General features: G+C 39.1%; 1 protein-coding gene across 4 annotated transcripts in view; it reads right to left on the minus strand.

Moving 5' to 3' along the window:
- Positions 1 to 21,640, minus strand: part of camsap1b (calmodulin regulated spectrin-associated protein 1b) — a 122,361-nt gene that overhangs the window by 55,751 nt on the left and 44,970 nt on the right. For all 4 annotated transcript variants that reach the window (XM_063073594.1, XM_063073593.1, XM_063073591.1 and 1 more), the window contains 2 exons: positions 16,823 to 16,984; positions 4,104 to 4,184 (listed from right to left, as the gene is read on the minus strand). In XM_063073594.1, coding sequence (XP_062929664.1) covers positions 4,104 to 4,184; positions 16,823 to 16,984 — 243 coding nt within the window. The remainder of the gene's footprint in view (positions 1 to 4,103; positions 4,185 to 16,822; positions 16,985 to 21,640) is intronic.

Here is a 21,640-nt window from a genome sequence, read left to right on the forward strand (position 1 = left end):
TTGATTCGGCCAACAACAGTGCATTATCAAACATTAAAAACAGTAGAGAATAATGGAAAATGTACAAAATATCAATCCTTTCAATTAAAAACCTTCGAGCTATTTCATCAGTACTTTGGCTACTATAACAAACCAATATTTTGTCCTGTCCAGCTGTGCCAAATGATACAAAGTACACTTAATCTCAAAGTTCTTGGTTTGTAACATTGTTCCTAATGAGCACAACCATCACCTGGTTGTATAATTATGCAGTTATACCACAACTTGAAAAATCACAGTACTGTACATTTTTACTTAATACTGCAACCAAATAAACCTTTATAAATCTCAAACCTCAATCTCAAAGTATTAAAGCTACTCCTTAGTCTCTTCCTTGTATAATAACTTTAAAATGTGTATACTAGTGAACTTGCACCTGCGCAGACTCGTACTGGTACATATGACAATAAACTCTACTTTTGACTTCAATTGAACAGTACACATCCATCTGTATTAATCACATCTTCCAGCTCTTGGCTCATAACCTTCTATGCCAAAACTATGCAGATACTCACACCAACACAAACTCTGCTTCCATCACTTTCTCTGGCAGTGTATATCAAGTAATCACCACTCTGATTGAGAAAGGTCTTCCTCAGATTCCCTCTAAATCTCTTGTCCTTTCCCTAAATCTATATCCTCTAGTTTTATCTACCTCCGGTATGGAGAAAAGCTAGCTGCAGTTACCTTATCTATATCCTTCAATTTTATGTACCTCAAACTTCCTCTGCATTTCGGCAAAAAAGAGGTAGCCTCACCCAGTCTCTCCTAATAACTGAAACACTCCATCCCAGGCAACATCCTGATGAATCTCCTCTGCACCCTTTCCGGCACCATCACATCCTTCCTAGAGTGGTGGTTAGAACTGCATGCAGTATTTCATCTGAGGTCTGATTAATGATTTATAAAATTGGAGCACAAACTCACTGCTCTTCAATTCAATGCCCTGACTAATGAAAGCCAATATCCCACATGCCTTCATAACCATAATATCTACCTGTGCAGTTATCTCCAAGGAACTTTGAACTTTTACATCAAGGTCCTCTGTTCCTCAATACAACTTTAGACCCTGCAATGCGAAATCACAAAATGCATCATCTTGCGGTGACCTGGATTAAACTCCTACCATTTCTCAGTCCATTTCACCAACACATTGATATTATTGTTATCCAAGACTACCCTTCCTTTACACCATGAAAAACTGCACTAATCTTCATGTCATCTGCTAATTCAATGACTGTATCCCCTACAGACACATTCATATGATTTGTGTCTATTACCAACTGCAAGGGTCCCAGTATTGATCCATGTGGAATACCACCGGGCACAGGCTTCCAATCACAAAATCAGCCTGTTTCTATCACCCTTCATGTTCTATTGCAAAGTAATTCTATATCCAATTTACCAACTTGCTCTAATTTTGGACCGGTCTCCCATGCGAGACCTTGTCAAACGCTTTACTTGTAGTCAATGAAATCCACCTCTACTCCTCATCAATAAACTTTGTTACCCCGTCAAAATATTTAATCTAATTGTTACATAGAAACATAGAAAATAGGTGCAGGAGTAGGCCATTCGGCCCTTCGAGCCTGCACCGCCATTTATTATGATCATGGCTGATCATCCAACTCAGAACCCTGCCCCAGCCTTCCCTCCATACCCCCTGATCCCTGTAGCCACAAGGGCCATATCTAACTCCCTCTTAAATATAGCCAATGAACTGGCCTCAACTGTTTCCTGTGGCAGAGAATTCCACAGATTCACTACTCTCTGTGTGAAGAAGTTTTTCCTAATCTCGGTCCTAAAAGGCTTCCCCTTTATCCTCAAACTGTGACCCCTTGTTCTGGACTTCCCCAACATCGGGAACAATCTTCCTGCATCCAGCCTGTCCAATCCCTTTAGGATTTTATACGTTTCAATCAGATCCCCCCTCAATCTTCTAAATTCCAACGAGTACAAGCCCAGTTCATCCAGTCTTTCTTCATATGAAAGTCCTGCCATCCCAGGAATCAATCTGGTGAACCTTCTTTGTACTCCCTCTGTGGCAAGGATGTCTTTCTTCAGATTAGGGGACCAAAACTGCACACAATACTCCAGGTGTGGTCTCACCAAGGCCTTGTACAACTGCAGTAGTACCTCCCTGCTCCTGTACTCGAATCCTCTCACTATAAATGCCAGCATACCATTCGCCTTTTTCACCGCCTGCTGTACCTGCATGCCCACTTTCAATGACTGGTGTATAATGACACCCAGGTCTCGTTGCACCTCCCCTTTTCCTAATCGGCCACCATTCAGATAATAATCTGTTTTCCTGTTTTTGCCACCAAAGTGGATAACTTCACATTTATCCACATTAAATTGCATCTGCCATGAATTTGCCCACTCACCCAACCTATCCAAGTCATCCTGCATCCTCTTAGCATCCTCCTCACAGCTAACACTGCCACCCAGCTTCGTGTCATCCGCAAACTTGGAGATGCTGCACTTAATTCCCTCATCCAAGCCATTAATATATATTGTAAACAACTGGGGTCCCAGCACTGAGCCTTGCGGTACCCCACTAGTCACCGCCTGCCATTCTGAAAAGGTCCCGTTATTAGAGGATCTGCTCTTGACAAAGGCATGCAGGCAATTTGAACAATATTGGAGAGGTAACCCATTCAAAAGTATTATCATACGAGGAACATTTGATGGCTCTGGGTCTGTACTTGCTAGAATTCAGAAGGATGAGGGGGCGATCTCATTGAATCCTTTTGAATGTTGTAAGGCCGAGACAGAGTAGATGGGAAAGGACATTCCCCATGGTGGAAGAGTCCAGGACAAGAGGGCACAGCCTAAAGATAGAGAGGCACCCTTTCAGAATAGAGATGCAGAGAAATATCTTTAGCCAGAGAGTGGTGAATTTGTGGAATTCATTACCACATGCAGCTGTGGAAGCCAGATCGTTGGGTGTATTTAAGGCAGAGATTGATAGGCTCTTGCCTGGACACGGCATCAAAGGTTATGGGAAGAAGGCCGGGAACTGGGGTTGAGGAGAAGATAAAAGGATCAGCCATGATTGAATGGTGGAGCAGACTCGACGGCCAGATGGCCTAATTCTGCTCCCATGTCTTAAGATCTAAAATAACCATTGCTGATTGTTTCTCGAAGTACTGAGTGATTATTCAGTTTAGTCTTCTGGGATGAAACAGATCTTTAAATCACATGTCCAAAGGCATTCAAGCTTCCTTACTGTAAACTTCATCACTGGTTTCAAAGACTGTTAAAATCTGTTCAGAATCAATATAGCATTCGGACCAAATCTGTTTCTGTAAGAATAATAACTCAGCTTTGACGAAGAAATAAGAAACAGGTATCTTTCACTGAGCAAGTATACACCATCAAAAATCAAAAGTACAATTTGTAACAAGGCATCTTCTAGTGCATAATTATTAATTACAGCCCTACGTCCAGCAAGACAAGTGTGCATTTGCTCATTTAAAATATACACTATTAACCTTTAAGTCACAAGTATAAGGGTCTCATCGACAGTTTGCTCATTTCCACAGATAATGCCTGACCTGCTGAGTTCCTCCAGCATTTCGTGTATTTTGCTTTGGATTTCCAGCTTCTGCAGAATTTCGTGAGTTTGTAAGTATATTTTAATTGATAAGTGATGAAAAGTTTGAACTTACTCACAACCTTTATTTACAAATTGAGATGTTGGCACAAACAGCATATAGTTAATCTATTTAATACCAAGTTAACAGAACTGCAAAGTTTTAATATTGCAGGAAATTAACAGTAACTACAAAAACTTATCAAACCTGCTAAATGTGGATGTCAAGGTAAAAATGTAATTTGCTGAAGAATTCGCCAATGAACCTTGCAAACAAAAGGTTTGATAAGAGTACATCTAAGTATCTTGCTTTCATTAAATACTAAATATTGCATCAAGAATGAAATATAATGCCTCATTGCTTGACAAACATTTTCTTATATAAACTAGAAGAGAAGTGCACTTAATAGTCAGTCAATATACTATATAATGATCTAGAAGAACTTGATAAGCCTAAAAAAATTACCTTTTGGTGACTTGGACTTTCTATAACTTGTTGTTTCAGTTTAAATTCCTTTTCTGTAATCTCTCTCATTTTTAAATTTACCTGTAAAGGCAAAAGACAACAAAGATATTTTAATCTCAAAATAGAAACAGAAACATGTTAATAAAAACAACTGGGATAAATGGTCAGCGAAAATATAGTTTCTAAAATACAAATCCAGAGCTGAAACAAGGAGTTGAAATTTTTCTTTTCAACACTGTCTTTAATTCCAGCATGAAGTAACAGGTGAGCATTGCATGTAAATATACAAAAGTAAATATTTTTATTTTAATCAAATAACTGCAGCCTGATTGTAGTACATTCTGAAAAGTTTTTACCTGTCAAAACTCAGACGACCCAGTCAAAGTATGCTGGATAATCATAAAATAGTGCATGGGAATAAAAACTATCAAAGGCTAAGCTAAGTAAAAATTTCAGTTACATACTTGGATATTTTTAGATAATATAAACTGTGATCACATTAGACATAGCTCTGAATTTCTTTTTGGAGTGCCCACTTCCTCCACTCTTGCAACACGAGTCTCCATCCCTTTCTTTCTGTACCTTGAATTGTTGCAAGGCTACTACATAAAAACATCTGTTTTCATGAGTACATGAACACATTAAAAATGTTTTGTTAAAAAAATGCTGGTATACTCAGAAGAGAAAGGGTGATACATACTAGGTTTCAGATATTGGTGATGAAAAATGGTATGAAGTACTACAAAATAGGTGGCAAGGCAGGCCAGAAAATACTGCCATAAGGAGAAAGACTGCTTTTGTCAGGATCAGGAATCAGAGTAGTTACAGTACAGGAAAGCTTTTTGGTCTATTGTGTTTCCACAACCCCCCCCCCACCCCCCCCCGCTCTCTATTAGTTTTAACTCTAGTTCCTTCCACTGGCACCAACTGTGTAGCCTTACAAATGTTTCCTCACAACAATAATCTAATTCCAGTTTGAAGGCAACAAAGCAACCTGTATCCACCTTAGCTACAGGCAGCCCATTCCAAACTTTAACACTCGCTGCGTAGAAAGGTACAACATCACAACACTGGAAGAACTCACCAAATCAAGCAGCATCTGAGGTGGCAAAAATTTAGGCTGACTTTTTGAATAATGAACCTGTAAGAATCAGATAAAGGGTTTCAATGGGAAATGTTGACTTGTATCTTTTGCTGCCACAGGTGCTGCCTGACCCACTGAGTTCTTTCAGCATTGTTTTTATTCCATACACCAGCATCTGCAGTCTTTTTTGTCCATATAGACTGTTCATGTCACTGTTAATTCTCGTTGTTTATTTCATACTTGTGTCTGCTAACCCCTTTGTTAAAGGGAACAGCTTCTTGGTATCCAACTCTATCCAGACCTGTCATTATCTTCGATACTTTATCAAATTTCTTTCAGCCTTCTGTTCTCTACAGAAAAGTTGGGTGGAACCAGGAATGTAGAAACAAACTAGTAAACAAGACTAAAAAAAAGCTGAAATACATAATAATTTAGGGAGACAAGGACATCTGGAAATTTTGGAATAGTTGAAAAAGTTGTTGTCCATTGGTCTAACACTGCTGGAGTGGAAAGGAAGAGATGGAAAGAGGAACAAAGAGTGCGAAGGGCAGAGCAAAGAAGCATTGATTGGAAGGAGTTCAACACATGTTAATGTCACAAGTATCAAAAAAATCTAAGTGAGAGTTGGAAAAAAATGGGACAACAACAAAAGGATTGAATTAAAAGGGTAGAGTTAAGGAGGGACCAAATGGCTGACTCTTCAAGTGCATCTGAGGAAGCAGCTTAAATTCCTCTCTTTAACGTCTCTGGTTTTCCTTTTTAGATGGTTGGGGTTCTATCGAAGTCCTGATCTGCAAGTGGCACTCAAACTGTATTTTTTCTTCAAACAGTAGATGAATTCCCATTCCTGGAGCTCGCTGGCTGACCATTTTCCGACATTCTCCAGGCACTGTTTAGAAGATGGCACCTCCAGGGCGCGGCCCCGTGGATGATCAATTCGAGGCCAGTGTTGTCGCCTGAGGCGTCGTGGAAGATGGAACATCAGGATTTTGCTACAGCGAATGTATGGACAGAGGTCTCTGTAGTCCAGTGGTCACTGTCTCTCTTGATGGCAGAAGAGTTTGCTGCCGATTCTCGAGTTGGAGAATCTCGGAATAAAAAGCAACACAGTACAGTGTAATATTGTAACTGCGACCGTCAGTCTCCCCTTTGACTGTGAAAATGAATGATATCTCCCTGTCCGGGGGAGGGGGGGCCTGTGACATGTCAACTTTTTGGGCAAGTAACTTTTTGTTCATTGCAATTCATGGTTTCTCTTTGGGTGCTTTGCTATTACTTGGTGGACGGTGGGCACTGACGCTTTTTGCTGAAGCAGGCGGGGGAGTTGATGTGTTGATGCTTGCTGCTGCTTGCATGGGGGGGAGAGGGGAGTTTTGGGTTTCTGACATTTTTTATCATTCATTGTTTTGGTCTTCTTCCGTTTCTCGTGGGTATCTGTGAAGACGAGTATTTCAGGTTGTATATTGTACACATTCTCTGATAATCAATGGAAACATTTGAATCATTTGAAATTGATCCTACATGAAAGCAGGCCAGAAATGATGGGGGACCTCATGCTCTTAAGTATTGCCAAGTAATCAAGACACCCAATTTCAATGGAGCAAAATTGTGAAATTGAGGAAAATATTTTGTTTGCTATTACTTTACAAGTCCATTGGCAGTTCTTTCAAGCAACAACTATGATAAGCAGCACAAGAAAATAATACTATAACTTAAAATTGTCCTCTATTTTAAGAAACATTTAAGACATTTTTAGATAGGCAAATGGATGATAGAAAAATGGAGGGTTATGTAAGAAGGAATGATTAGACAGGTTTTAGACTAGGTTAAAAGGCCAGCACAACATTGTGGGCTGAAGGGCCTGTACTGTGCTATAATGTTCTATGTATATTTCTATCTAAAGATTCTCCCATTGCAATTGGTCTTTCAAATAAAAATGGGGATACAAGTAGAAATCCAAAAAGGCAGTACTCTCTTTTTCTTTGCAGATATTTAAAATAATAATCGTATCTTTGACAAAGGAGCTGCAAGTGGTCCAAGTGAAATATGTTTAGTGTGACCACCAGTCAATAAAAAGGGGATTAAAATAGAACCACCAACAAGATGCCTGGAAATAGGACAAACAAAAACCAAGCACTATGACATTCAAAAAAGAAGGAATAAAAAGATTATCCTCAACTTCAATTCAATTACAATAGTTATCAGGTACACTTTGTACGAATCCAATAAATTGCAGTAATACTGTCTTCAATTTATAGTTTCATAACTGCAACTTCAATGGCAATAACTTAATTAACACAAAATAAATTATAATACTTTAGTTGTTTTATTTCTTCTAATTTTAGTAACAGATCATGAAATTGAGGTTCATATAATATTCACCCCTATCAAAACAAACAGCATGAACAGCTGAGAACAGATTAACACATCAAACAGTCACCAGTTATTTCCCCAACAGAAGGTTTTACTAATTCAACATCATGAAATAGACGAGGACACTGAAAATTACAAAATATTGTACTTTCTGCACTTGCTAATGTATTTATCAATTTTGTGAGAGAGAACAAATATCATTTCACACAATCCTGGCAAACAACCAGATTAATAAATAAATCAAAATTAATGTTGTTTCACAGAAGATTTTGTAAACAGAAAAGCAACAGTGACAGAATGAGGAATATACACAACTTTCAGGACAAAGTGTTTCATGTTCTTCTGATCCATTTAAGCCATTTTTTTTTAAATCAGAGCAATTTTATATAGTTAACTGACTAACAAACTGGCCTTCAGCCAATCTGAATGCTGGCTGAAAGCTTATTGGACCTGTCATCCTGTTATTATTGGTTGCTAAGCAAAGCAATACATGGCTCTCCTATGTTGCTAAGTAAATGTGTGAGTAATGACATCTTTACATAACCCTGCTATACAAGAATAACGACAAACTAAGATGTGACAAAAGGCCAAGTCTAATATAGAAATTGAATGATATTCATGCATAATTTTTCACAGATTTAACAGAAATATTGATACTGCCCCCAGTTCTTCTATATCTCACTAATCTTGGTGGCGACATCTACAGTGAGTGTTATGATGAGGATACAAAACAATTTGATAATTTTTTCCTTTTATTCTATGGCTTGGTGTGAGTTCAGTTTTATAGTGCCTTTAGCATTTTCATTACTCTTGTTTTTAATTCAGATTGATGACAACTGACCTTTTTGTTACATCTTTAGATAAACAGACTGACTTCTATTTTCTGGGCATGTTGTGGCTTCAGTCACTAAGTAGCCAGCACTGAAATTTAACCATTATTGTAAAAAAATACAAACAGCAGGAACCCCATGGTTTAAGAAAAAAGTAGATAGATATTACATTAGTAGAACAGAAAACAAAAATATACAGAGGGAAAAATGCTATTGAAATAACACTGTCGGACCTCTCTGACTCCTTCATTTTAGAGAGAGACACTAGACAGGGATGCCCAATTTCTCCTCTCCTTTTTGCGCTATATATTGAACCACTTGCCCAACTAATAAGACAGAGCGAAATCGTAAAAGGTATCAAGGTGGCAGGGATTGAACAGAAAGTGGCGGTATTTGCAGATGATGTTTTGGTCTATCTGAGTGAACCAGAAAAATCATTTATAGGATTGTTTACACTGTTGGATGACTTTGGAAAAATATCAGGTTATAAAATAAATGTAAAGAAAACGCAGGTTATGTCCCTAAATTATACACCATCCAAAAAATTGCAGGATACATACGATCTTAAGTGGGAAGCTAAATCATTAAAATATTTAGGAATAACCCTGCCGAAGGATCTTTCAACACTGTCACAGGTAAATTATGGGCCATTAATCTCAGAGATAAAAGCAGATATGCATAGATGGAATCTTATCCCCTTTTTAAGTTTAAATTCAAGGATAAATACTATAAAAATGAATATTCTTCCTCGGTTATTATACCTTTTCCGTACTTTACCAGTGGAGGTGGATGATAATCAATTCAGGGAATGGGACAAATGGATTTCCCGCTTCATTTGGCAAGGAAGGAAACCTAGAATTCGATATAACACCTTACAGTTAGGGAAGGAAAGAGGAGGTATGGTTCTTCCTTGCCTGAGAAATTATTTTTATGCCTCACAGATAACCCCTCTGTTATATTGGTGTAATAGGGAATATAAGGCTAGATGGAAGGAAATAGAATTTGGATTAGTTGACAGTTATCCTCTTCAGGCCTCAATAGCTGACAAAGGATTGATGGCCCAGTTGGAAAAATTTAATAATGCTTGGATAAATCTTACATTAAAAGTATGGCAGAAGGTGGTTAATTCATGTGGAATTAATAACATGCTAAAACTCTTTAGATGGTGTGCATATGATACCGAATTCCTTCCCAACAGAGGAGATAAAAGATTTGAGCTATGGATAAAGAAAGGTCTTACAACCTACCTCTCATTTATAGATAAAAGAGTATTACAAAGTTTCCAAATCCTGCAGGACAAACATGGCCTAGAACATAATGACTTTTTTAGGTACCTTCAAATACGAAACTATGTTAATCAGAGTTGTAGATATACAGACCTATCAACAGTAGAATTAGAATTTTTCAAGATTCTGAATTCGGCTTGCAGTTCAATACCTAGTAAATCAGTTTCTCGCCTATATAATGCACTCTTCCATGCTAAAAATGTAAATACACTGTATATTAAAGAGAAGTGGGAGAAAGAAGCGGGGTTGGTACTTTCAGAGGAGGCTTGGGGGAAAATCTGCAGCTTTCAATGGTCCTCGACTAATTCTTTGACTTGGAGAGAACATTGTTGGAAAAACATTATAAGATACTTCAAGACCCCATATCAGGAAAAATATAAAGATACAAATGTGATGTGTTGGAGAAGGTGCGGCTCCAAGGAGGCAAATCATTTTCATATTTTCTGGGATTGCCCTAAATTAAGTCTATTTTGGGAAGGTATTCATAGAATATTAGTTAAGGTACTTAGGTCCCAGATACCTCTGAACTTTGAGATGCTCTATTTGGGGCATGTATTGTTCCTTGAACAGAAGGAAGATATAAAGTTGCTGCAGGCCCTCTTAGCGGCAAGTAAGAAATCAATCACTAGAAAATGGCTAAATCCAATACCACCTACATTAGAAGATTGGTACGAAATTATCTTGGAAATATTTAAAATGGAAAAGTTGACCTACTCCCTGAGAACTCAAAAAGAAACATTTTATCAAATCTGGAATAAATGGATTGAATACATAACCCCAATGCGAGCAGACTTTAGATGACTCACCTAATGATTTATATTGCTCTTCTCATCAACACAGTAATATTGCTAACGTAAGCACCCCTAGTCTAAATGTTTGTTGTTTTTTTTTGGAAAATAGAGAATTAACACAAGTAAAGGGAAAGATTTGGGAAAGGGATAAAAAAAATGAAAAAATTAAGTAAATAAGTACATAGGGATTGGATAATTATGTCTGCGGGCAGGAACAAGCACGAACAAATTGGGATATAAACACCTACAATGGTTGGTATATAGGCTTGTATGCAACATTTTGGACCAGTGGAAATGGTCCAGAAGGGTTGTATGGAAACTAGTATTACCATTTTTCTTAACAACTAATTTCATTACTTAGCCTAATAGGTTAGATTTACCACAGTACATAATTATCTATTTAAATGTTTATTTTGCTTTTATATCATCTCAATGTGTACTTAAGAATGTATAAATAATTGTAGTTTTATACATATAAAAAAATGGAAAAGGTTATATGTGTGAAAAAAGTACATGATAATTGTGAACTCCTTATCCAAATAAAAATAAAATTTAAAAAAAAAATAACACTGTCGATGTTGGGCTCTTCCTCTGAACAGCGACGGCACAGTGGCACAGCTGGCAGTGTTGCTGCCTGTTACAGAAAGGTATCGGAGTCAGTGCACAAAGGCAGTATAGCAGTCTTACGGTGAGATTGTCTTGGACATTTTTCTTGTGATACCCTGCGGGACATTGGTATGTAGAATACAGCAAGTCTGGTTCACTGGTTTATTGGCGAGACGGACGGCGGAGGGCTGCGTGGTCTCAGTTGTAGTCGGACTAGGTCTCTTGCCGTAGACTCATCTGTTGCAGCTGCCCAGGAGAGGAGACGCCAGAGGCGCTGTGGCATGGCATCCATGCTGGATTGGGGGCAGCTCCTCCCATTGGTGCTATCCTCAAGTGCTTATTCGCTCAGTGGAAGACAAGACGGATTGTGTGCATGCATTTTTCTGCAGACTGCTGAGGGTTTGGGTTGTTCTTCCTGATAATCATTCATGCACCACTGATTTCAGGACATGTCACTCAGGGACTTGGGCTATATTGTATTTCTGTGTGACTATGTTTACTGCTATCTAATATGTGCCTTACACTGTGTATTACTGTTGGTATTGTGTTTTGCACCTTGGTCTTGGAGGCATGCTGTTTCATGTGGCTGCATTCACATGTATTCACATATGGTGAAATGATCATTAAACTTAAACTTGAATAATGACCTTCAGGGTGATGTGTATGGAGTTTGCAAGCTCTCCCTGTGATTGTGTGGGTTATGCCGGGTGCTTGAGTTTTCTCTCACTTCCCAAAGATACGGGGGTGGATAGGTTAACGTACTGTAAATTGTGTATGGAGTAGAATTTGGGGAGTGGGAGTCAACGGGAGGGCAAGGAGAATAAGATTGGATTTGTGTGAGTGGGTGATTCATGGTCAGCATGGACTCAGTGGGTTTGTAGCTATGCTGTGTCTCTTAATGGATTCGCTGACTGTCATATAGGATACCTGTTTGAATGGTGCCACAGCAACAACCTTTCACTTAACATCAGCAAAACTGAAGAGCTGATTGCTGACTTCAAGGAAGGAAGAGGAAAAAAAAAGACAAACATGCACCAATCTAAATGGGGGGAAATCAATGGTAGAGAGAGTTAGCAACTTTAAATTCTAGAGCATTAATATATCAGATAACCTGTCTTGGGCCTACCACATAAGAAAAGCACACCAGTGTCTTTATTTTCTTAGGATGTTGAGTTTTGGTTTGTCACCAAACATTAGCAAACTTCTACAGGTGAACTGTTGAAAGTATTCTGATAGGTTGCATCATGGTCTGTGCAGGATCATAAGAAGCTGCAGAGTAGTGAACTCTACCCAGTACATCACAGGCACACCTCTCCCCACCATTGGTAGTATCTACAGGTGGTAGTAGTATCCAAAGATTCCCATCATCCGGGCCATGCTATCTTTTCACAAATAGCAACAGGCAAGGGGTACAGAAGCCTGAAATCCCAGACCTCCCAACCAGCAAAACCATAATCACCACAACAATTTAGCAACACATTGACTATTCTGACATTTTGCACTAAAATTGACTTCTTGTTCTAACTTTGTTTAAATTGTAAAAAGCCATGTATAATTTATGCTTAGTTTACATTTTTTTTTGTAAATGCTGCTGGGATGATGCTATGTGCCTGCGATGCTCCTCCAAGTACTTCATTTCAACTGTGCATAAATCAGGCATCCCACCCTGCAAAAACTGGTTTCAGGGAGGTAGCACCATCAATTTGCGGGAGACTTGCGGGAGACTTCCGGGAGAGGTGGGATGTCTGCAGTAGAGTAGCTCCTTAACAGCTGGCCAGCTAGTTTAAATAACGTTAACTATGCTAATGAACGAATGACACCTGTTAAACTCACCTCAACACGTCTTTTACAGTCTTAACCCACCACGGGCAATAGAAAAGTCACTGTTGCAAACAGTGCAGCAAGCAACACTGTCATTATTTTGACCCCTATTAGGCAGACTACACTTTAGTGTAGTCTGGGTGACGTACGTTTTATATTTTTTTTGGAACACTCTGCCATGGCGTGCTCTCGCTTGCTTTCTCTCTCGCTCGTGCTCTCGCTTGCTTTCTCTCTTGCTCTCTCGTGCTCGCTCTCTCTCGCTCGCACTCTCTCTTGCTTTCTCACGCTCACTCTCAAAAAATTGATTTCCGTGATATTGTATATAATTTGCGGGCATCAGGGAGCCACTATTCATACGCGGGAGACTCCCAGAACTTCCGGGAGAGGTGGGATGTCTGATAAATGTACTTGTGCACATGACAACAAACTCAACTTTGACTCTATGATAGTACACAGATACAAAATTTATACAAGATGGAAAATTGCAGAAGATAAATAACAAGAAGTGTGATAAGTAATGAGTCCACGGAAATCCAAAAATAGTAAAATTGCAGGAATTCTGTGTTGCAGCTTAAAAAATATGAATTAAAATGTGTTTGTGAATTATAGGAGTAACATCCAAATGTCCAGCAAAATCTACCAGTATGGCACGAAGTCCCAGGCATGCCAATCTAACAGCCTTACTAAAGTATGATACAGTGGAAGACAAACAGAAAAATTGCAAGAGTTAAGTCATTAAAAGAACTCCAAACATGTGGAAGATCTGGGAGATTAAAAAATGTTTTGGATATAAATAGAAGAATGAAAGTGGCAGTTTATAGCAAATTATGATTTTGTTTTGTTTTTTTTCTTCTAATAGTCATCTTCTTCTGGAGTAAGTAGTATAGAGCTATTAACAATGAATAATGGGAATACTAGGTAAATTAAAGTTGAACAGCACAATTGGGTTTCTTTCCAATTACAATCCAAACCTCCTGCAAATTACTACTAAAATGGCAGGCAATGCTAACATTACAAAACCAAATAAAAATGTGTCACCAAAAGCTTGATATGGGAAATTGTTTTTTCCAGTTTATTGAATACGAACTCCAAAGCAGGCCGATTCAACTGGATTGAATAACTAATTCTGTAGAGAGATGACTGGATGAGAAGCTTCCAGACAAGATTCTATACAAACACCCATTTTCCCAGGAAGAGATGAGAGTGAAGATCAAATACCATAAGAGATAATTTGAGAAACAGAAAATATAACAGACACAAGATTAAAAAAGACAAAGAAAAGCATGCCTAGTTGTTAGTCCAATGCTACATTACCAGCTTTAATAATAAAACATAGGGACAGTGTGTTAATTAGAAAAAGATGCAAAATAAATGACAGAAACAGGACCTTTGACCCATCCAGTCCGTGCCAAACCATTCAAACTATCTACTCCCATTAAACCGCACCCGGACCATAACTCTCTCCATACCCATCATCAATATACCTATCCAAACTTCCCTTAAGCTTTGAAATTGAACTCGCATGCACCACTTACATTGGCAGCTTAGTCCATTCTCTCACCACCCTATGAGTGAAGAAGTCTCCCCACATGTTCCCCTTAAACTTCTCATCTTTCACCCTTAACCCATGACCTCTAGTTGCAGTCCTGCCCAACCTCAGTGGTAAAAACTTGCTTGCATTTAACCTATCAACTGTTACTCTTTCAACTGTATTTACATCTTTCTTGCAGGTAGGTGACCAAAAGTGCACACAATACTTCAAAGTTCCGGTTTAAGATGGTGCTACTGAAGTTGGGTGACAGCTTACTGGTAGTTCAAAAAGGCAAGAAATATGACTAAAAACATTATTAATAACACCATTTATGAGATAAATTGTGGAGAACTATCACAGCAAACAATGAAGAAGCAAGCAAAGGCGAAGTGGACTTAGAAGGATGTGCTGCGCCAGTGCGTTGCAAAGTTGGAACGTAACGTGTTTGAAAAGGTTTCAGAGTCAGAGCTGGGGATAGAGTTGGAGTGAGAGATTTGTAGAGGGGACATGGAGGAGGAGTTTTGGTGCCTGTCCACCAAAATCAGAAGGTTGGATCACTTTCAGCACTGAGCCAATCTGAAAAGGTCGAGACTGTTTCAGGCTGGGTGGCGAGGTCTTGGCCCAGAGCATATCACTGCGGTGAGGCCTGGGTCCTAATGTGAGGCATGACCTGGTGTTTGGACACTTTAAACGTCAGCCTAAATAGACTGAAAAGGCAGGGTATTGAGAATGGAGGAAAAATGAAGGTCCGGCAGATTCTGCTTGCTCTTTCCCAGTTCATTTCTCTCTCCGTAGCGCTGAGGTTTCGTGTCTGAAGCTTTGCGGTAACTTGTCCTGCTGTTTGATGAACTTGAGACGGAGACTATGAGCATACTCCGGCTCCAGGTCTATGGACTCAATTTGGTTAAGAATGGTGATGTTTGCTTCTATTGTTTGCATGATTTGTGTTTTCCCTCCCCTCTTTCTCAGCACATTGGGTGTTGCTTTTTTAAGTTGGGTTCTTTCAGGTTTCTTGCTTTGTGGCTGCCTGTAAGCAGATGAATCTCAAGGTTGTATACCTTGATAATAAATGTACTTTTGAACTTTGAAATTGAGCCTCACCAACATCTTATACAATTCAACATAACATTCCACCTCCTGCACTCAATACTTTGATTTATGAAGGACTACGTGTCAAAAGCTTTCTTCACAACCTGATCTACCTGTGCCGCCATTTTCAATGAATTATGGACCTGTAATCACAAGATCCCTTGGCTCTACCGCACTCTTCAGTGCCTTACCATTCACTGTGTAAGACCTACCCTAGTTGGTCCTACAGAAGTGCAATACCTTGCTCGTGTCTGCATTAAATTCCATCTGCGATTTCACAGCCCATCCTTCCAGCTGGTCCTAAACCTAATGCGATCTGATTGTCTTCCTTGCAGTCCACTACACCCCACCAATCTTGGTTGTCATCCGCAAATTTGCTGATCCAGTTAAACACATCATCCAGATCATTGATATAGATGACAAACAACAACAGACCCAGCACTGATTCCTACAGCACTCCACTAGTCACAGGCCTCCAGTCAGAAAGGCAACCATCTACTACCGCTCTATCTTCTCCCACAAAGCCAATGTCTTATCCAATTTACTACCTCATCTTGAATGCCGAGCAACTGAACCTTCTTGAACAACCTCTCATGAGGAACCTTGTCATATGCCTTGTTAAAGTCCATGAAGACAGCATCCACTACCTTGCCTTCATCAACTTTCCTGGTAACTTCCTCAAAAAACTCTAAGAGGAAGAATAAGAGGAACTATCCAAGAAAAAAAAGATAAGTCAACTTTGTTGAATTATTGAAAATTTAACAGAAAAAAAAGTGACAAGGAATTTGCAATAGACTCGATATTCATGATCATCCAGGAAGTACTTGATAGTGTTCCACATTGGAAGCTTAGAATGCAAAAGCTGGGATGTATAAGAGACAACTGCTTTTAGCAGACAGAAAATTAGTACCATAAGGAAAATTAGCACTTTCTTTGACTGGATAAGAAATGGAAATAGATTTTACACATATTTCGTAAGCAATACTTAGAGTCACATTCTGTCAGAGGAGGAAGTACTGCCACCAAGTCAAGGCTCTGTTGACCAGTTGAGATAAGATGAGCTCTTGACTTCACAATCCACCATGTTAGGATTTTACACCTTATTGTTTACCTGCACTGCACTTTCTCTGTAGCTGTTACACTTTATTTTGTATTCTGTTACTGTTTTACCTCTTTCTACTTCAATGCTTGACCTATAGCAACAGTATGTAAAACAAGGTTTTCACTGTCTCTCTGGGGTACTTGTAACAATAATAAACCAACTTCATACAGAACATGGAAATAAAGCAGCTCAGATTTTACATTTACCTTATTTATCCAGAACACCATGGCATCTTCCAGATCATATGGTAATTCCTTTGAGGCACTAAACGTGGAAAAACGCTTTACAGATGCCACTACCTTTTCAATGCTGATCATCTCAACTGTGTAGGCCATCATCAGAGCATCAATCAAAGCCATGTGAGCGTTCTGTAATGTCAGAAATACATTAGTATATGATTAAAGAATTAGAAAACATTAGTTTTCAGTTGCTAATAAAACTGGTATTCTCTGCAAACAGAAATAGAATAATCTGTACTTCAAACTAATGTACATTACTTTAAATTTTAAAAGACAACTTCTGATACTTGAAATGATTGTTGCTCTAATTAAACATATCTGCTGTATAGGGCCAGTATCAATATTGCCAGTTTCCTTATTTGGACATCCGAACTTTACTAGGTTGTATTGTTCATAACATTATTCATAGACAATGAATTGTTTACAACAGTAGCTACATAAACTACAAGAAAAAGCAGACTTAGAAGTTCAATATAGATCGAAAGTACAGAAAATATACAGTAGTAGCTCCTCACAGAGATAAAAGACATGCTAATGAACTTGAGATTTGCTATTTGCTGTATTAAGAGAACTGTGATGACAAAAGCACTGTCCTAGATATTTATAAAAAATGTTTTACTGCCCATTCATTCTCAATGAACTTTATCAACTACATTTTGCTTTCCTTTAAGCAGATAGCTCAACTCTCAAAATACAGTATCTGTTATTTGTCCACCCGCTGCCCACAATTCACTCGATTCTCTATGACATTAACTTGCTTCTCTTCTCAAAAATAAAACCTCCTGTGCATTTCTATTAACTTGTATTTTTGTTTTGAATTTGGTGCAGTTTTTCTTGTTAAACACAAAATACTGAGAAAAAAAATTCAGCAGGCCTGTTTCCCAAGGATTGCAAAACAGTGTTTATCTATTCAGGCTATGATCTTTCAATAGATCTAGGAAGAATTAGAGATAGCGTGTGTGTAACATTCCAGAGAAGCAGTAAGGGGTGCAGTAAAGAGATCTGTGATAGGGGGCAATTAGGAAAGAATGCATGGCATAGATGTTGGCAATCCCTGCTAAAAGAAATGGTAATGATATGTCTGGAGGATATGCAAATACAACAGAATTATGAATTCTGGAACATCATGAGAGCTAAAGAATTTTGGAACTATGGGTACCAAAACTGAAATAACCAATGACCTCATATTTTTTGAATTCAAATCAAGTATTCAAGTTCGTGCTGAGACTTGTTGGAACATTTAAGCAAAGCAATATTAAAGGTCAGAGTGAGATCCAGATGGAAGATTGAAGATTAAAGTGATGAACAACTCAAAACTATATGCATCACCCTTACTGACTTAAAGGTTTTCCCACAAAGAGGTCACCCTATCTGCATTTGGTTTTCCTAGTGTAAACTAGACCACATCAAGTTCATTGTATTCCAATTGTACATATATACAGCCAAACTAAACAACGTTCCTCCAAACCATATTGCACCGACACAACATACATCACACACAGCACAAACAAAATATTACACAATTTGATAAAATAAAATTCAAAACGCATGTGTGAAGTGCAGCACAAGTAAACAGTAATCAGCTCGCTGTCCTAGTGCCAAGCGCTCACAGATATCAGGGTATTCATAAATCTCCCAGCCTGAGGGAAGAAGCTGTTACCCAGTCTGGCAGTCCTAAAGTTTCTGTACCTCCTTCCTGATGATAGTGGGTCAAAAAAAGATTATGGTTTGAGTGGCAGGGATCCTAACACTTCAGGTAAATGTCACAAAAGAGTGGTAGGGAGACCCTAATAATCTGCTCAGTGGTTTTTACTGTCCTCTGTAGGGCCTTGTCGTCAGATGCCTTGCAGCTTCCATACACGATGATCAGCCAGACAGGACACTCTATGGTGCTCCTGTAGAAAGTTAATAGAATGGGGGCAGGGAGCCTTGCACGTCTCAATTTCCACAGGAAATGTAAACACTGCTGTGCCTTCTTGACTACTGAGGTGTTCTGGGTCCACATTAGATCATTCATTATGTGCATACTGAGCAAATTTGTGCTCTTCATTTTCTTCATGACAGAGCGCTTGATGTGCAATGGAGAGTGGTCGATCTGCATCTTCCTGAAGTCCACAATCATCTTTTGACTGGTCCGTGTTGAGACTCAGGTGGTTGTTCTCGCACCACTTGACATACCTCCCTACCTCCTCTCTGTATACCAGCTCATTATTGTTGCTGTTGAGGCCAACCACTATAGTATTATCAGTGAACTTGATGCAGATTGAGCTGAATCTGCCAGTGTAATCATGAGTCACCAACGTGAATGGCAGAATGAGTGCACAGCCCTGAGAGGCACCAGTGCCCAGCTTGATGAAGCTCAAGATGTTGCTGTCAACTCTGACTGACGTCCAAAATCTAGTTACAGAGAGGGGTGTTGAATACTGAGGACAGTTTACCCATCAGCTTCTGGGGGATGATCGTGTTAAACATTGAGCAGAAGTCAACGAACAACATCCTGGAGTATGAGGTATCATTTTCTAGGTAGGACAGGATAGAGTCGAGCACCGAGGCTATGGCATCTTTTGTGGATTAGTTTCAGTGGTACATGAACTGGAAAGGGTCCAATGCAGCTAGACGATGGGATTTTTCACGATCCATTACCAGCCACTCAGAGCACTTCATGACTGTTGAAGTCAGTGTCACTGAATAGTAGTCATTTCAAGCCTGTTATTGTATTCTCTTGGGCACCCAGGTTCCTTAAGGTTGTATTGCTGGGTGTGGTAGAGGGGATGAGCTCCCTTTACCTATCAAATGCTGCCAATAGCATGCATCTCAAATAACTTCTGACGACTAAGTCCAGCTCCTGGCCTTCACGTATGGCTTAGCTTCTAAGCCTGGTGGAACAGCTTTCACTAATAGAAAGGAAAAAGTTATTGGCTTCTTAAAACCAGTCGCTTCAGGCAGGGGCTTGTGTGCTGTGGTTGGAAGATCATCTAGGAGGAGGAAAACTCTGATCTCAAATCTTCACTGCCTTCACGGGGAAGGCTTTGGGAGTAAACCCATGAGGAAAATTCCAGAGCTGGAGTCCCTAAGGCAGACCTACATTAAGTTCAACGCTGACTGGCAACACACACAAATACACATTTTGTGTGTTTTGCTTAGATTTCCAGCATCTGCAGATTTTCTTGTGTGTTGCTGACTGGCAACTCCTGTGACCCACTGGTGCCAAAATGCATCAGTCTCTGTCATTCCACATCATACTGCCCAGCTTGAATATCATGTACACAACTACGAACCAAACCAATGGAGGGCCTAAGGCACTGGAATGATGGTGGCTGCCTTGAAGCCTGAAGGGACACTGGATTGCCTGAGAGATATTAAAGATGTCTATTAAGAACCCTGTTAATTGGGCCACAGAGTAACTTAACACCTGAACAGGTTATGTTGTTCGGCTTTGCAGCCTTGCATGGGTTTACCCTGGCCAGGCACCGCCTCAACTCAGCTGCGGCCAAACAGGGTGCCTGTTTCTCAGGAAAAGGGGGCTTTCCTTGATGTCACATCTTTCAATCGGTCAAATTGTGAATAGAAATCATTGGCTCTAAATGCAGTGCAATAAATGTGACGCAGTAGAATTAAGTGTTCTTGGGTCCCTGATTAGTGGTTTCGGAAGACAGCAAAGGTTTGTGTGGTGTGCTTCTTTGCATCCAACATATCTAGAAGACATAGAGCAAAAATAGTTTTTTTTAAAATTCAGATATAGTTCATAACAATTTGAAAGTATTATCACCAAAAACATTTTGCATAAACTATGATGAACTGAATGCCAGATGAGAAAGTAAATCTGTTAAATTACCTCATTGGCACTGTCAAATTCCAGGTATGTGCCAAATGTAATGCACCACCAAAACTCTGCATTAGCTTTTTCCAATATTAACACACCCAAAGGAAATGCTGATCACAGTTAAATGGAATATGTGAAAGGCTTATTCATCACTCTGCTTTTCTCTAATTCCAACTCACTTTATTGATGAACTGCAAGGAAACTAACAGCATCAATACAAGGTTTTCTTAATTGTGCAATTTTTGCAGAGCTTCCTGAATTAGATTATTTACAGCAAATGCTGGTATTATCACTGAAGTTGGAAAGAGGCCCACCCTTGATACAATCATTTCTTTAATCCATAATACATAAATCACCATTTCAGACTGGAGTAGAATAGCTTCTCCTTTAGCCAAGTATCTTCAAACTAGCATGCAGATGGACAGAGATAAAGAAAGAGCTTTCAGAATTTTTTTGCTAATGGGCTGAATCTAGTCAGTATTTACATAACAGCCATCGTTTAATCAAATTAATGCAAGACTCAAGTCTGAACTCCAACACTGCAGTGAAATGTGGAACCCTGAAATAAATGAGGCATTTCATCTCACAAATCTATCAGTATGCTGCAATGCTGGAGTATGGAGTATAACTATAGAAATGTAAACTTGGAGATCTGTAAGAACATACACTGGAAATTTCGCTCATAGTTTCAATCTGAACCAGAATCCATAAGCCCATTTGCTTCAAAAGCTTTATAGTTACAAGTAAGAAAGTCAATACCTATGGCAATATTAACAGCATCCAGACAAGTCCTGACTGCAAAGATGCTAAAGCTCAGCTCTGTCATCCACTAAAAGATTTCCCAAAGTTTTATAGATGGAGTTGTACTGGTCTGCTCACGTGACCTGAAAATAAGGTGGAAATTTCCAGTACAATGCAGGTCTATCACATTCTTGGCCTTCCAGATCCAAACCAATGCTGTG

The sequence above is a fragment of the Mobula hypostoma genome, chromosome 21 (assembly GCF_963921235.1).
Source record: "Mobula hypostoma chromosome 21, sMobHyp1.1, whole genome shotgun sequence".
In the NCBI taxonomy this organism is placed as follows: domain Eukaryota; kingdom Metazoa; phylum Chordata; class Chondrichthyes; order Myliobatiformes; family Myliobatidae; genus Mobula; species Mobula hypostoma.